At 47.8% G+C, this 16157-nt stretch overlaps 1 protein-coding gene across 2 annotated transcripts in view; it reads left to right on the top strand.

Moving 5' to 3' along the window:
• Window positions 1-3996, top strand: part of LOC130121976 (solute carrier family 12 member 2-like) — a 138143-nt gene extending 134147 nt beyond the window's left edge. For both annotated transcript variants that reach the window (XM_056290975.1, XM_056290976.1), the window contains one exon: window positions 322-3996. In XM_056290975.1, the coding sequence (XP_056146950.1) occupies window positions 322-457 (136 nt within the window). In that variant the 3' untranslated portion in view covers window positions 458-3996. The remainder of the gene's footprint in view (window positions 1-321) is intronic.
• The last annotated feature ends 12161 nt before the right edge of the window (window positions 3997-16157 follow it).

Here is a 16157-nt window from a genome sequence, read left to right as displayed (position 1 = left end):
CAGGTGGTAGTCTGCAGCCCTCCCCGGATCAGCAGAGGGGGTGGAGCAGAGACCGGGACGGCTCGGGAGAGTGGGGTAACTGGCCGGATACCATTAGTCAAGTCAAGGAAGGGGGGGGGGGTAAAAAAAGGTTTCTTTACTACAACACAAGGGGCAGAATACTACCAAGTTGTACAGTTGATTTCGAGTCGTGCCGTGCAGGCCTGGCCCGGGCACGCGAGTCCCAGCTCCTCCCGTTGATCCAAGCAGCTGTGGTCAGAGTGATACTACTGTCCTCTCCAACTTGCCTCCTCTTTCTCTGTCCCTGTTCCCCCTCTACAGGAGCATGCCCCTGGCCAGAAAGGGGGCGGTGTCGAGTGCTCTCTACATGGCCTGGCTGGAGGTTCTGTCCAAGGAATTGCCCCCCATCCTTTTGGTTCGTGGCAACCACCAGAGCGTTCTCACCTTCTACTCTTAAGCATACCGACGGATAGAAGTCAAGACGAGCTACTCACACAGAAATGCACCCGCTGCCTTTGAAAGCAGAGCCACATGCACATCCTAATCCCAGGTGCACCAGTCATGTTCCTATGATTGTTAAAACCAAGTCCAGCCATTGACAAGAATACTGATTAGAATATTGACAGATTTAAAAGTTCAAGACGAAATGATCCCGAGGAGAAGGTTTCAAAATGCCAAGATGGTGATCCCTTGTTCTTTTTATGTGACGTTGTCCTAGAATGGAAACCGGAGAAGCCGCAGTTTGGCTTTTCAGGTCTTTATGGGTCCCTCGCATAATAGAAAAAAAAGAAATAGATGAATAAAAGTAAGTTGATTCTCTCCATTTTGAAAGCAGTTGAGCACAATTTTCACAGCATTGATATTACTTTGATCTTGATGTCTTTTTTTTTTTTGTAATGCAGCAATAATACCCCCTAATTGTTTCCTCTAGTTTGGGCAAGAACCATACAGAACACTCTGCAGAACTCTTTAAAGCCTTATGGATGTGCCTTCCATTTGGATAAGATTAAATTAATGCTGTCTGTTATATATATATATATATATATATATATATATATATATATTAGTACTTATCCGGGTATATTGCATGAATTTAGCAAAGAGTGTCCACTTGGTTGCATGAAGACTGTCTCATTTATCGTCATCATTTATCCTAATCGGTTTGTTCTTGGCCTTGGTGTTTTATTTCTGTCTCTGTTTGAGTCTTCCTTTTTAACGGTCAAATAAATTGATATATTTCTTAGTGCTCTATTCCGCTGCTCTTTTCTGTGCTCAACATTACAAAACCAATTTTAGCTTAAACTTGACGAGTTGAGCAGAGCCTGCAATGTCATGGTTATTTGCTTTAAATTTAGGATGAAAATTTCAATGTTTCATGTCACAAATTAGCCTAACGGTTGAAAAGGTGTGAATTTAATTGCTGATAATCTTATGGGGTTAAGAGATTAGCTGCCCAGCATGCTAGTTAACTAAAACAACTTTTAAATCAATGAGCACCTAAGTCTTCACCTGTTAACCTATATATGAATATATATATATATATATTTATACTCAAAGAAACTGCCCTCCCCCAAGCCTTCATATTTTGCCTTAAAGCTAGAACTAGTGATTGTCCTGACTTCCCTTTCTCTTATAAGCCACACTGGCTCGATGGTTAAGTTCCTATCGTGGGGAAATGCAGATATAGCAATTCATCAGTAATATGTAAAGAATATACAATTTAAGTCCTCTTTAACCAGTATTCACCATACAGTTGTACTTGTATAAACCATCTTAGTTTGTTTTTTACTTCGCGTCCACCTTACATGGCATCCGTGTGAGGCTGCAGGATGGATGGTATGGTTGCTACGGGGTTAGCCTTAGCCTCAACGGTGCTGGTTTCTGGTCTGTCTTTTAGCCTCTAGAGTTCTGTTAACTTGTTCTGCCACAGAGGAAGGCCCCAAACATGACCCGTGCAGGCATTCTTAGAAACAAGAGAATTCTTAGGAATTGGTAGAAACATGGCGGGCTTTAAGGCCTTACTCGCGCCTGCCTTCAGAGCTGCTGGTCCACCATCCTGTTTTGTCCTCCTCTTCCAGCCCCCCTCCCCTGTTGGTTCCACATCCTCCCTTCTTAGTGTGACTGTTTGGTAAGGACAAGGCCATTCTTAGTTTAAAACAGGAGCTGTCATAGAAGGGATGTTCCCCAGTGTCTCCAGGTTGGTATTGAAGACATACCTCTGTGCATACGAGCTAGCGTATGCCTGCTTCATTTGTTTCTAAATCCCCATTCAGCGACTGATGTGCCGCGCTCCATTTACCTCAGTTAATTTACGGTATATCTCTCAGGCAGGTCTCTCCCTCGCCTGGCACATTTGTTGGTTCTGTGTTGAAGGTTAGTCGGGTCAGAAGGGAGACCCTTGCACTAGGGTACAATGGATTTGAAAGACGACTATTTAGTTGGATACCCGAGACTTTAAATCATTCTAGGTTACTGCGTAATGCAAGATCAGGAGAGTTCTGCGTTTAGACTGTTGCTGTTCCTCAAGCCGTCTGGCGGTCGTGTTAGCACTGAGATCATCCCGTAGATGGACCGTGTCCTATAAGCATCTTCACAGGAGGGTGAAGCTGATGCTCGACTTAGCTGAATGTGAATCTGAACACTACTAAAAGGAGTTGGCGTTCATTCTGCTTTGGGTTGTCCTTCTCGTTCCTATGAGCTGTTTTCTTGCCATGTTATTACAAGTTCGGTCTACTTAGCTGTGAATTCCTGCTCGGCGTGTTTCATGTGCCGCCCAGAGCACTTCCTCCCACCGTGCGGCGTCCTGCTCTTTGAAGGATGAGATGGTGGGGAATACGTTTCCTTCAGGTGTGCGCAGAGCAAGTCGGTGGCAGGTGGATCAGAGCAGAGGTGTATGATGTGTCGGGTGCACCACGATGAAGCACTCACCCCGTGTCACCCCGTGTCACCCTGTGTCACCCTGTGTCACCCTGTGTCACCGTCACTAAGACACTGCACTGCAGATACAAACACAGGGTTTCTCTATTTAATATGTAGAAAACTCTCAAAGCTATGCGGGCAGTTTTCCTCATATTCAATATCCACGTCTAAAACAAAAAACACAGGGTGTTCTCTATATAGTCAACATGTGCAAAACTCTCGATATAACTTTGAGAGGGTCTTGGTCTTTAATGTCACATTAAACATAAGCTTACTGTTGGCATTTTACAGCCAAATAAAGTCTGTCGGTATGTTGTTGTTGTTGTTTTTTTTTTTTTCCATTCATGTATCGATAGATAAAATGTAAAAGCTGCCGCAAGTACAGAAAGTACCGCGGCCTTCTCCTGGCCTCTGTTCAGACAAACCATCGTTATCACTGTGCTGTGTTGGAGACGCCACACGGCCCCCCGTGCGGACGCCGTGGTCCAGATGTTCTCTCCGTTCTTAGCCAAAGCTCCCCCTCCCCCCCCCCCTCACCACCCCTCCCCCTCCCCCCCCCATCTATTATCAGTTGAACAAAGATTGTAACTGGAGGAAAATAAAATGGTCCACCTACCTTGTGACTGTCAACTGCTTTACACTACAATCAAAAAGAGTAGATCAATTATGAGTCGTCTAACAGCATAAATTGTGGGAGCAGAATATTGTCCAAATTAATACGGGGGAAGCTATATTTATTTTAGTTTAGAATTTTCTCCAAGTTATTTTTTCTTTACTTTGGTTTTAAGTTAATTTGCATGTTGATTTGTTTTGCCTTTTGATTTTAGAAAATTTTTTTGTCTTTTTCGGTATGTATATTTCTATCTTTTTTGAAGAAAAGCTAATGATGACAGCTTCGATGAAAAGCAGTTGAAATCTGTTCCTGCTCTCCCAGTGGATGGACTACCCAGCCAATTGAAACAGCGATGTTTTGATATACTGCACTGTTAACTGTCACAAATATGCTTTTTCTAACATTTTAACATTAATGATTTCCAATACTTTGTACATCTTTATTACAATAAATAAATCAAACGAAATGGACCCCAGTTTCCCCTGTCTCCTTTTAAGCGCCTCCTCACTTTCCGCATTGAGAACATTTAAGGGGAAATCTGGGGGGTTTTGGCAGCGTCTGACAATTTAGAGGCATTACAGGGGGGGGGCGCCCCCCAGCACGTCTAGGACACCGCGGTGACGTCAGCAGACACAAGTGACGAGGCAGAAATGTCAGGATGACTCAGGACAGTTATGGCCCCGCCCACCTGGCTGGTAGACTGGCTGACAGACGTGTCAATCAAGGCAGACGCGCCTCGACGGGGCCGCTTTAGCCCTCAACATCAGCAGAACAGTAGCTTTCAGAATAGCCGCGTCCACGGTGGGCCAGACTCGAAGTTAGAAACCGACCCCTCAGTTGGTAGAGAAATGTCGAGCGTATCTGAAGGTGAATCACGTCGGGAATGCTGGTAACCGGCGTTGCCTTCCCGGAGGCCGCCGCTTGGTGGCGACAAACAACAGCAGTTTGCCAATCTAGCCCGCTTCCAGGAATGTCTTCCTGACAATCGGGGTTATTGAGTCGTCAATATTGCCACTCACAGAAAAAAAGGTAAGTTTATTTTACTAAAAGGCAGAAAAAATGATATTTAAGTTCATTTACCTGGTTCAGGGAAAACCTTTGCCCCTCATTTTAGACGTCCGTCTGGAGGAGAGAGCCCCGTCCATCAATGTTAATCCTCGTTTTTTTTTTACGTTTTCGTTTCTTCTTCGCGCTGCTTTGCGCAATACGTCTCCGTCAGACAGGGACGCTATTTTACAAAAAGCACGAAAAAACACCGCAGGCCCGAGTCCCCCTCAGCTCTGCTGAGGCTGTCAGCTGTGTTGAACGTAAATCGGTGTCTAGAGAGACGAGCGGCGGATGTGGAGCGTGACGTGTACGTGCTCAGTGTGCTTTATATATTTATATATTTATGCTATATATTTATAGTATATATTAAAGAGGGCACATCCAGCGGCATGCCAGGCGGACGGCTCCGGTGTTGGGGGGGGGGGGGGCTGCAACTCTCCTGCGGAGGCTGTCACGTTCCTCGGACAGCCTCTCTCGGACCCCGTTTACACGTGGTTCTAAAATGCGCTTTGGGCGATCGGATCACACGTGCACAGCGAGACGCGTCGCCGTTTACACCGTGCGTCTCCAAATGCGTCCTGCTGACCACTTGTGGTCGGATGTCGTTACTCCGAAGAAGAAGACGATTTCCTGTTGCGTCCTTGTCGGGGACGCATCAGGACGCGTCAGCGTTCACACTGCAAAAGATATGTGGTCAAATGCGTCCCAGACCACCTCGGCAAGGGGGTTCGAGTAACCGGTCCACACGACGTTTTGGTGGTCCTTTACGCTTGTATTTAGCGCCGCCCGCTTGCGATCCGATCGCCAAAAGACGCATTTTAAAACCGAGTGTAAACGGGGTCTCGGAGGCCTACAGGTTATTAGTTTGAACGTGTGTAATTCTGTGGTGCAGTAAAATGAAATTTTGTCGCCGACGTGTTTTCCTTTCCAGTGAAAACGAAGGACTGTATTTTAATATTTCACTGACCTGGGATCAGTGGGCGGGCTGCAGTCAACTGGCAACATTAGTAGTAAAATAACATGTAGAAGTGGAATAAACCCTGAAACATATCCTGACGCGAAGACGCAGAGGAGATTTATACGAGCTGGTTTGGATTCTGGGCGTCAACTGTAGGAGACCTGGGATGGCTGCAACACTTTTGGTCTCAGCGACCATAACTTGCAGAATTTTGGTGTTAGAGCTCTCAAATTCTTTACGCAAAATGCCACTAACGGTATATGTTTCCAACCTCCCAACTATAGCACAGAACTCGTTAACCGATGCAGAAATACAAGGAGTTCCACTGTTACAACCTGCCCCCACAGCCGAGGCAAGTTGTGACCGAACTTGGGGGTAAGTTGTAACAGTAGGAGTGAAGAATTAAAAAATTGAGACTACGCCACAAAATAGCCATCTTAATAAGTTTACTGCGCATGTGCCAACGCTTCATCATCTTGCTGCGGTTCACCAAGAACAAAAAGATCTCACCACTGACTTTGGTGAGGTCTTTTTGTTCTTCCCTTTAAGAATGGACGTATTCCATCATAATGAGCTGTGGCTGAGACTTTTAAAACTTTAGAGGAACTTTCTTCTAGAACATCTGCACTACAAGGCTGTACAACGAACAGTGCCATGGTGTTTGTATTTGCCCTGGACGATGGTGCTGATCCTTCTAGCTTTAGAAGAGCTTTCTTCTCACAACGCCTATGCAGTGAACAACAAAGAATGTGTGTGTGTGTGTGTGTGTGTGTGTGTGTGTGTGTGTGTGTGTGTGTGTGTGTGTGTGTGTGTGTGTGTGTGTGTGTGTGTGTGTGTTGGCCCTATGATGGTTGGCGGCCTGTTGAGGGTGTCTCCCCACCTGCCGCCCAGTGACTGCTGGGATAGGCTCCAGCATCCCCGCGACCCTGAGAGCAGGATAAGGGGTTTGAATAATGGATGGATGGATGGATGGATGGATGCTCTTTTGCTCTATTGCTCTATTGCTTTTGACATGTTTGAATACAGTAGCTTTTGACCTGACATTAACAACTAGGAGCTGCTTTGTAATGGCTGCTCGTGGTTCTTCTAGAGAGTCAAGGAGGGGTTCCTCAAAACCGTTAGTATTTGCACACCACTTACCATGTACATACATATGCTGATCTATCTGCTCTAGAACCATCTATGGAGTGAGCTACATACAGATACTATGTACCCTTTTGCACGTCATGGCAAAACAGTCCACCTCAGTGCTGCAGGTCTCAGGGTACATCTGGTGGTGCTTTCTCAACATTGCATGTCTCTCAGTCTCACCCGAGATGATCTGGTGGAATGGAGACAGTGGCACTACTGTGCAGTTTTCTAAGAGAAGTCTTTCTGCTGACACCAAAACACTGTGCTTCACGTAAAGCATACCAGCTGTGTCATCGCGTGACAAAGTCCCAACCCTTTGTCCTTCCAAGATCCTGGCAAATTCAGCAGCATACTCACATGTCCATGGCATGCTAACATGTTGACTCTGCTGAAGCTGCCTCATAATCTGTATTGGAAATAAAATCGGAGCTAAAATGTAAATACACAGACGAAGTGATGCGATGGGATTGTCAGAAATCTTGAAGATCGCTTGCTAGAAGTTTTGTCAGCAAGTCATCAGGTTTTTGAGAAGACCGACCACTTCCATGTCCCTCTCCAGCTTGCATGTGAAGATGGGCTTCGCTCTGCAAGTCCACAAGGCTTCCCCTCTTCATGCTCCTCAGTCACACTCTCACCCTGTGTACATGTAGAGTACAAATGTGAGCACATGATTATGTCCTTCTGAGAGTGAAGAGACCAGCACACCTGCAGTTTGTTTCACTGTGCATCTCAAACAGCTAGTTTCAGTGCAATTAGAGTGGTTATATCGTGTGGCTACAGACAATACATAACCAACAAAACAATACAGTGGTACATCAAAGAAACAATAAGTTACATACAACGAAATAAAAAAAATGTATGTAAATTCTGCATATGCCTTGCAAGATAAAGATGAAACTACATAAACATGAATATGAGTAATGAAATCATAAAGACCATAAAACTATATTTCCCAATGCACAGAATTAAAAGCAATAGTATCTACTTTCTTATGAGACATTACATAAGTAAGTATTGAACTGGTTGTTAAGTAGTATTATGGAATCACAGTATCAATAGTTTTGTTTGTAAAACAGGACAGTGGATGTACAGTCTTCTATGCCTTGTTGTGCAAATAAATCCCAGTGAGTACATTCAAAGCCGTCCTGAAGCTGAGTGGAAGCTCCCTCAGGCCAAGTCTTTATGGTTCTCACTGGAGACCTTTTTTCGCTGATGAGAGGTCTGTATGCCAGAGTGAGAAAGAGAGAGAGATGGTCAGACTGGCCTACGTGGGGAATGTGGAGATCTTGTATCCTGTTCTGATGTTACCGTAAACATGGTCCAATGTTTTAGACCTCTTGTAGGACATGTCACATGCTGGTAAAATTTAGGAAGGACAGTTTTCAGACTACCTTGGTTAAAGTCTCCAGCCACAACAAAAATCCCATCAGGATGAGCAGTCTGTAGTGTATTAGCAGTATGTCCAAAGGCTGTTAGCAGTACGTCCAAAGCTGTCTTGGTGTTACCGCTTGGTGGGATGTACACAGCCCTAACAATTACAACAGTGAACTCCTGTGATCTGTTGTTGTAAGGATGAACTGGCTGGGATGACAAGAAACTCAGTCTTAGATAGGTTAAGCTGAAGGTGGCATCCTTTCATCCATGCAGAGATATCAGCAAAGCATAACGCTATCCGTGCTGAGACTGTGAGGTCTTCTGGCGAGAATGATAGGAAGAGCTGGGTATCATCAGTATAGCAATAGTATGAGAAACCATGGGAGGGGGTGAATGCACCAAGTGAGGTGGTGTATATGAGAAGAGAAGGGGACCAAGCACTGATCCTTGAGGTACCCCTGTGGATAAGCCGTGCGGTTTGGACACTTCTCCCCTCCAAGATACTCTAAAAGATCTCCCCGAGAGGTAGGACATGAACCAGCGGAGGGCAGATCCTTAGCTACCAAGCTCAGTGAGTGTGGATAGGAATATTTGGTGGTTAATCATGTCAAAGGCACCTGACAGATCTAGCAGCAGTAAAGCTTAGGACTGACCAGCAACTCTAGCCAAACGCTGTGATTCTATTACCGACAGGAGTGCAGTCTCAGTAGAGTGACCCCGCTTAAAGCCAGTCTGATTCAGATCACACAGATTGTTCTCAGAAAGGAATTCAGAGACTTGGTTAAAGACCATGCGCTCCAGTATTTTTGAAAGAAAGGGTACACTCAACCTGGGCTGGGTTGAGTGTAGGTTTTTTGGGCAGCGGGGTGACCCGAGCTTGCTTAATGCAGTGGGGAACACATCCATTGTAAGCAAGGAGTTGATGATGCGGGGTTAAGTGTGGGGGAAATGGTCTGTAGGAGGTTGGGTGGTATTGGGTCCAGTGGACAGGTAGTGGGACGAGAGTCCAGCAGAAGCTGGGAGACTTCCTCCCCGGTCAGGGGGGAGAATGAGATGAGTGAGGCACTGTTAGCTGGCAGTGGCAGACAGAGTTGGTCAGGCTCAGAGAACTGGTTGCTGGCGGCAGAAACCTTATCAGTAAAGTACGAGGCGAACATGTCAGGAGTGAGCAGAATTGAGGTCAGAGGAGGAGGCGGATTGAGGAGTGAGTTAAAAGCAAAAAACATTTTTCGAGGATCTGGAGCCACAGATCTCTACTTAAAAAACGGGATTCTGCATATCACACTGCATCACGTTTTGTAATAAGCGCAGGCTCATGCACTCATTTCACTGCACTCGGGACTTGTACTTTTGTGTATGTGACAAATAAAACTCTTGAAAATCTTGAAAAAAAAATCAGCATTGCAGTTTATATATTAATCTTTAGGATGGTCCTCGGTATACCAGAGGAGAAAAATACACGTGTTGCTATTTATTGCTAAGACAATGTTAAGCAAACTACCTACTTTTATCTCCAACCTTTTATCTTATTATACAATTAACTATAGTACTTGATCTTCTACTCGGATTCTTTTGAATGTCCCTAGGGTGTACTCAGAATTTGGTAAATCTGCTTTCTCCTTTTATGCACCTTGGACATGGAATGAGCTGCAAAATGCCGTTACCTAAAAAGCACTCCCTTCTTTGAACACTTTTAAAGGTCTTTTACAAACTGTGCTTAAGGAACATGTTTCTGTTTTCCATAATCCTTGACTTGAGGTGGACTTAATGAAAGCCATTGGAATGAAAACGACTTTATTTGACATTGTATTCTTACAACGAATGGTATTCTTACAAAGAATGTGTTCTCTGCATTTAACCCATCCTATTGAATAGGAGCAGTGGCCAGCTGCAGCGCTCCGGGACCAGCTCCAGTTCTTCTTTCCATTGCTCCGGTCAGGGACACAGACAGGAGTATTAACCCTAACATGCATGTCTTTTTGATGGTGGGAGGAAACCGGAGCACCCGGAGGACACCTACACAGACACGAGGAGAACATGCAAACTCCACACAGAAAGGACCTGGGACGGACTGTGTTGTGGATATTGCTGGTACGGCCTGTATGTCCCTCTCCTTTTATTATTTATCTTGTGTAGTTTCTCATGTATTGCATGTGTTCTATGTTCATGTTTGTTTTTGTATGTGAAACTGCTTGTGCTGCCGAAAGCGACTTACAACAAGTGCATTTAATGTAGGAAATCAGGAGAACTGCTAATCATCAGAGGTCATAAGTGCATCTAAACAAGCATCTAAGAGCAAAACCAGAGCTAAATTAAAAGCTTTTTTCTATCTTTTTTTTAATGAGTGAATTCAATAAGTGCTAAGAGCAAGTTACAGGTTAGTAGCTCTTGAAGAGGTGAGTTTTCAACCTGCGCCAAAAGATGGGCAGTAACCCCGCTATCCTGACATCAGTGAGGAATTCATTCCACCACTGTGGGGCCAGGACAGAACAGAGCCGTGACCAGGTCGATTGGCAGCAGGGGCCTCTGAGCAAAAGGGCAACCAGGCGTCCCGAGGCAGCAGAGCGAATTAGTCAGGTGGGGGTGTAGTTCTTGACCATGGCCTGGAGATAGGAAGGAGCTGTTCCTTTCACTGCCTTGTAGGCTAGCACCAGAGTCTTAAACTGGATGCGAGCAGCTACTGGGAGCCAGTGTAGGGACATGAGAAGGGGAGTTGTGTGGGAGAACTTAGGGCTGTTGAACAACAGATGGGCTGCAGCTTTCTGAACAAGCTGCAGAGGTCTGATGGCCGACGCCGGGGTGCCAGCAAGGAGGGAGTTGCCGTAATCCAGCCGGGAGATGACCAGAGCCTGGATGAGCACCTGTGCCATCCCGTCGGTGAGGAATGGGCGAATCCTCCTGATGTTATAGAGGAGAAATCTGCAGGAGCGAGCAACCGATGCAACGTTTTCGGTAAACATTAGTTGGTCGTCCAGGATCACACCCAGATTCCTCACAGTCCGAGTTGGCGTCACCACGGTGTTGTCATGGTGATGGCCAGGTCTCGGTGCGGGCAACCTTTCCCTGGGAGGAACATCAGCTCTGTCTTGTCCAGATTGAGCTTCAGGTGGTGTGTCGTCATCCACTCCAAGATGTCAGTCAAGCACGCAGCAATGCGTGTCTCTACTTGTGTGTCAGGGAGGAAAGGACAAGATCACCTGGGTGTCATCGGCATAACAATGGTAAGAGAAGTCATGCGAGCGAATAACCGAACCCAGGGATGTCGTGTACAGGGAGAAAAGGAGAGGACCCGGAACCGAACCCTGTGGAACGCCTGTAGTCAGTCTGCGAGGCTCCGACACAGATCTCCTCCATGTCACCTGGTAGGAGCGACCCATCAGGTAGGTTGCAAACATTGAGAGTGCAGAGCCTGTGACACCCAGCCCCTCGAGGGTAGAGAGGAGGATCTGGTGGTTCACTGTGTAAAACGCAGCTGACAGGTCCAGGAGTATCAGGACAGAGGAGAGAGAGTTTGCGCTTGCAGAGTGCAGCGATTCTGTCACTGCAAGGAGGGCCGTCTCTGTCGAGTGACCCACCTTGAACCCAGACTGGTTGGGGTCCCGGAGGTTGTTCTGGTGGAGGTACAAAGAAAGTTGGTTAAAGACAGCACGTTCGAAAGTTTTGGATAGAAAGGGTAGAGGGGAAACCGGTCTGTAGTTTTTGATGTCAGAGGGGTTAAATGATGGTTTCTTGAGAAGGGGGGTGACTTTAGCAGTCTTGAGGGCAGATGGAAAGCATCCTGCCTGAAGGGAGGTGTTGATGAGGTGGGGTAGAAAGGGAAGGAGTTCAGGTGCTATAGACTGAGGAGAGGAGGGGACCGTGTCAAGGGAGCATGTGGTGGAGCGACTGGATGTGATGAGGTTGAGGACCTCATCTGGGGTGAGGGGAGCGAGGTGGGATAGGGTGGGATGTGGAGAGGTGAGGGAGAGTGCAGAGGGTGGCATAGTGCAAACAGCACTAACCGGATGGTGAGAAAAGGAGGATCTGATGTCATTTACCTTCTTGTCAAAGAAGTTAGTGAAGTCATCAGGGAGGAGGGAGGAAGTAGGAGGAGATGGTGGGGGTTGAAGAAGTGTAGAGAAGGTTTCAAAGAGTTCTTAGGATTAGAGGCAGAGGATAGGATTTTAGAGTGATAGAAGGCAGCCTTAGCAGCAGAAAGGGAGGAGGAGAACGTGGAAAGAAGAGACTGGAAGTTGAGAAGGTCCTCTGGGAATTTGCCTTTTCTCCATTTGCGCTCTGCCACTCTTAGGCTCTGTCTGTCAGTACATACTGAGTCGGTCAGCCAAGGGGCAGGTGGAGTTGGGCATGCAGGCCTTGAGGTGAGGGGACAGATTGTCCAGAGAAGAGGAGAGGGTAGAGAGAAGAAGATGAGTAGCAGTGTCAGGGTGTAGGAAAGAGAAAGATTCAGGTGTAGGGAGGATAGAGGTAACAGAAGAAGAAAGATCAGTGGCGGAGAGAGAGCGGAGGTGTCTACGGGTGGAAACCATGTGGGTAGGGGGAGGGGGTGAGGGAGGTGAAGAGAGGGGGAGAGAGTATGACATGAAATAGTGGTCAGAGAACTGGAGGGGAGAAACAGAGAGATTGGAAACAGGACAGTGTCTGGTAAAGATAAGGTCCAGCTGGTTGCCGGCCTTGTGGGTAGGAGGAAAGGATGAGAGGTGAAGGTCAAAGGAGGGGAGGAAAGAGAGAGGAGGATCTAGCTTGTCAGTGTGGGTGTTGAAGTCACCGAGAAGGATAAGTGCAGAGTCATCAAGAGGGAAGTGTGAGACAAGTGCGTCAAGCTCCTCCAGAAACTCACCAAGGGGCCCTGGTGGGCGGTACACAACCACGATGGTGAGTTTGACTGGATAAGAGACAGTAACAGTATGAAATTCAAAAGAGGGTGGAGAAAATTGTGGAATGGAAACAAGAGAGTATTTCCATTTCTGGGAGATTAGCAGGCTAGTACCACCACCTTGCCTCCCAGGTCTGGGAGTGTGAGAAAAAAAGTACACATCAGACAGACCTGCGGGTGTGGTAGTGTTTTCTGGCGTGATCCAGGTCTCAGTTAGAGCAAGAAAGTTGAGGGAGAGCAAGGATGCGTAGGCTGAGATAAACTAAGCTTTCAGCACCGCAGACTGGCAATTCCAGAGCCCACCCGTCACCACTTGCTCAACGTGAGTGGAGAGAGTGGGATACATGAGATTGGTAGGGTCACAGCATCTAGGAGTGACCCAACGTCTATGCCAGTTCCGGGAAGAGGAAAGGACAGGAATGCATAGCGCCAGTAATGAGAGACGATATCAATGAATCACACAACGCAGATGGTAACGTGCGGCAGCGGCCATTTAGTTGAAACAGGCAGAAGAATAGAGACTGCCACGCAGGCAGACCGGAAGGGAGGCTTGGTAACTATAGCAACCACAACCACTACTGGCGTCACCCCTTTTTTTCCAAAAGAAAGACCCCCCCCCTTCACACAGTACAGCAATACCACCACAGAACACCAGGCAACATCACAGCTCAGGCTATATAACTAGACTTGTAAGGTAAGACAAAACATTATCACCAGTACACACAAACAACTGGCCTAAAGTTCAAAGTCCTCTAGATGCCGCAACAAGCGCCGGCGACACTCCGAGTGTCGAGGTGCAGCATCAGGTGCAAGAGCAGGCACACACTCGCCAGGGGAGCTCCCCCCAGGCTCGACCTCGACGGGAGGAACAGTCTCATCCCCCAGCCTCATATCATTATCACAAGGCAGGCAAGGTGCAGGTGGGGGCTCGGCAATGGCCGGCGGTATGTCAGGGCAGTGCGGGGCAGGGTTGTCCAAGTCCTCATCAGACGCGAAATCGTCCGCGAGGGGTTCAGAGGCTGTAGAGGGACCTTCCACTTTGTAGCAGTCACCCAGCCAGACCCTGTAGGAGGTACGACGGAGTTGAGACCCCGTGAACGTCTGGATATTGCACCATGAACCCTCCACGCCCGTGACGAGGTACCTGTCACGGGCCTTTGACTTATTCCGGTCACCATACCGGTACACCAGTTCACCAGGTCGAATGGCGGGAGGTACGGCCACACGACCAGAGGGCACCTTTGACTTCATGCTGTACGGATGGTTGGTGACACGCTCCGAGTGTTGTTTCAAGATGAGGTCCTGGTCGACCACAGGCAACTGCCTATGGGAGAACTGGTCACGCTGAAGCAGCATTCCATGGGCAGACAATCCACGCGACCTAACACGACTGTTCAGGTTGGCCGTAGTGACAGAGGGTAACAGGGGAGTAACAGCCATATAGTTAGGCTCGAGACGAAGAATCTCCCCCTGAATCTCCTGAACAGCCTTCTCCGCCACTGGGTTCTTATTGACATTCTTGGCGTCGTTATATCCTTCAAAGTGGGGATCAAACACTACATCAAACTCTCTATGCAGGGCGCGGAACTCATCTCTGGTGTCAGCAGGTATGATGTTATCTGGGTCCAGAGCGACAAGGTCAGAGGACAAGGCTGACATGGTCGTCGAGGTCAGTTTGGGGGGATCAGCTGGTACGGTGGCGTCACTGAGTGACGGGACATATGTAGCGCGGACATGGCATAAGTGGTGGCTTTTCTGGACCAGCCGCGACTTGCCAGTGAGATTTGGAACACGGATCTTCCCGGACACACCCCGTAGCAAAGTTGGGGCAGGCCAATGCTGTGTGTCAGACTGGTCACATGAGACATCGACGTGTGGTTCAACAGCCAGCTCACTGTCCACATTGCACAGCTCAGGAGGCAGCTCGAGCTCGATGTACTCCGCTGGCCACACAGTAGATTTATCCGGAGCGCGGAGCACATACGCGCGCCGTACGGCATGCCTGTCCATCGGTGTTTGGAGGGTGCCGTAGCGGTATATATCCTCGCCCAAGCAGATTTGGCGTTTGGCTGGTCTGATGGAGACGTCGTTCTTTTCCATAAAGGGAATTCCAGCCAGGATGTCAGAGTCGAGATTCTCAACGACGAGGCCCTCAAACTAGAGGTCATTGCCATCTCTCTGGAACTGTGTCCATGTCTCTCCCAATACTTTCAAAAGGTACGAGCCAGCTGCTTGGAATGCGGACTGGGTACTTCCTGTGACGGTGATGCCCAGCCTGGTCGCGCATAAGGCCCTCATCATGTTGCCTGTTGCCCCACTATCAACGGTGAGACGCACAGGGCAGTGTTCATGGAAGGCATCGAGGTAAGAGGACTGTTTGCCACGTTTCACACTACTAGATGGCGCTGGCTCCCCACTAACGCACTCCTCTACCTCATCATCAGTCTCGACCTGCTCTCCCAAAACCTGACGCGACTTTGCCATGTACATTTTATCTTGGGGGGGCAGAAAGGAACATTTGCTGAGGAAGTGATTATCAGGCCTGCCGGCACATTTACAAAGGGGACATGACCTCCTTGTCCGGACAGGGACGGATTGCTTTGACTTGGGGAGTTCAGACACAGCCCCGGTGCACTGAAAGCCGTAATGTAGACGAATAGCTTGCCATATGCCGTCAATAGATGTGGAGTCCCTGACTATGCTGTGACGAGAGATTACAGGACAATAATTGGCTATCTGTCCCAACATTAGCTCTAACATGGCTACCTTCTGTTCTTTATTGCGACGTCGGGGCGCGGGAATATCTTCACCGTCATCTGTGAATCCCTGGACAGGAGACGTTTTAGACTTCTTCTCCCACTCCACGCCATCGAGCATGAAGGGGGCAAACCCGGCGTCGAGCGACAGTATATAAAGCAGGTTCTGACGCCAGTTCTCAAAAGAGTTCACCGTCTCGATCTTTGTTAAACACCACTGCTTCGGTGCGCCGTGTGTCGCCATGCTGCCCACTTAGCTAGCACAACTGTGTCTGAGCTAGCTAGCCCAGCTGCGTCTGGTGGTAGACGTAACTACCCTGTGATTCCCCTGGAAGGGCTACCGCCATTAATTCGGTAAATATCGGTCCTCGGGACGTAAGTCTGGTAAGCGCTGCTACCACGCCAGTAATGAGAGACGATATCAACGAATCACACAACGCAGATGGAAACGTGCGGCAGCGGCCATTTAGTTAAAACAGGAAGAAG

This window comes from Lampris incognitus, chromosome 12 (assembly GCF_029633865.1).
Source record: "Lampris incognitus isolate fLamInc1 chromosome 12, fLamInc1.hap2, whole genome shotgun sequence".
Taxonomy (NCBI): domain Eukaryota; kingdom Metazoa; phylum Chordata; class Actinopteri; order Lampriformes; family Lampridae; genus Lampris; species Lampris incognitus.
This window is presented reverse-complemented; position numbering and strand designations above follow the sequence as displayed.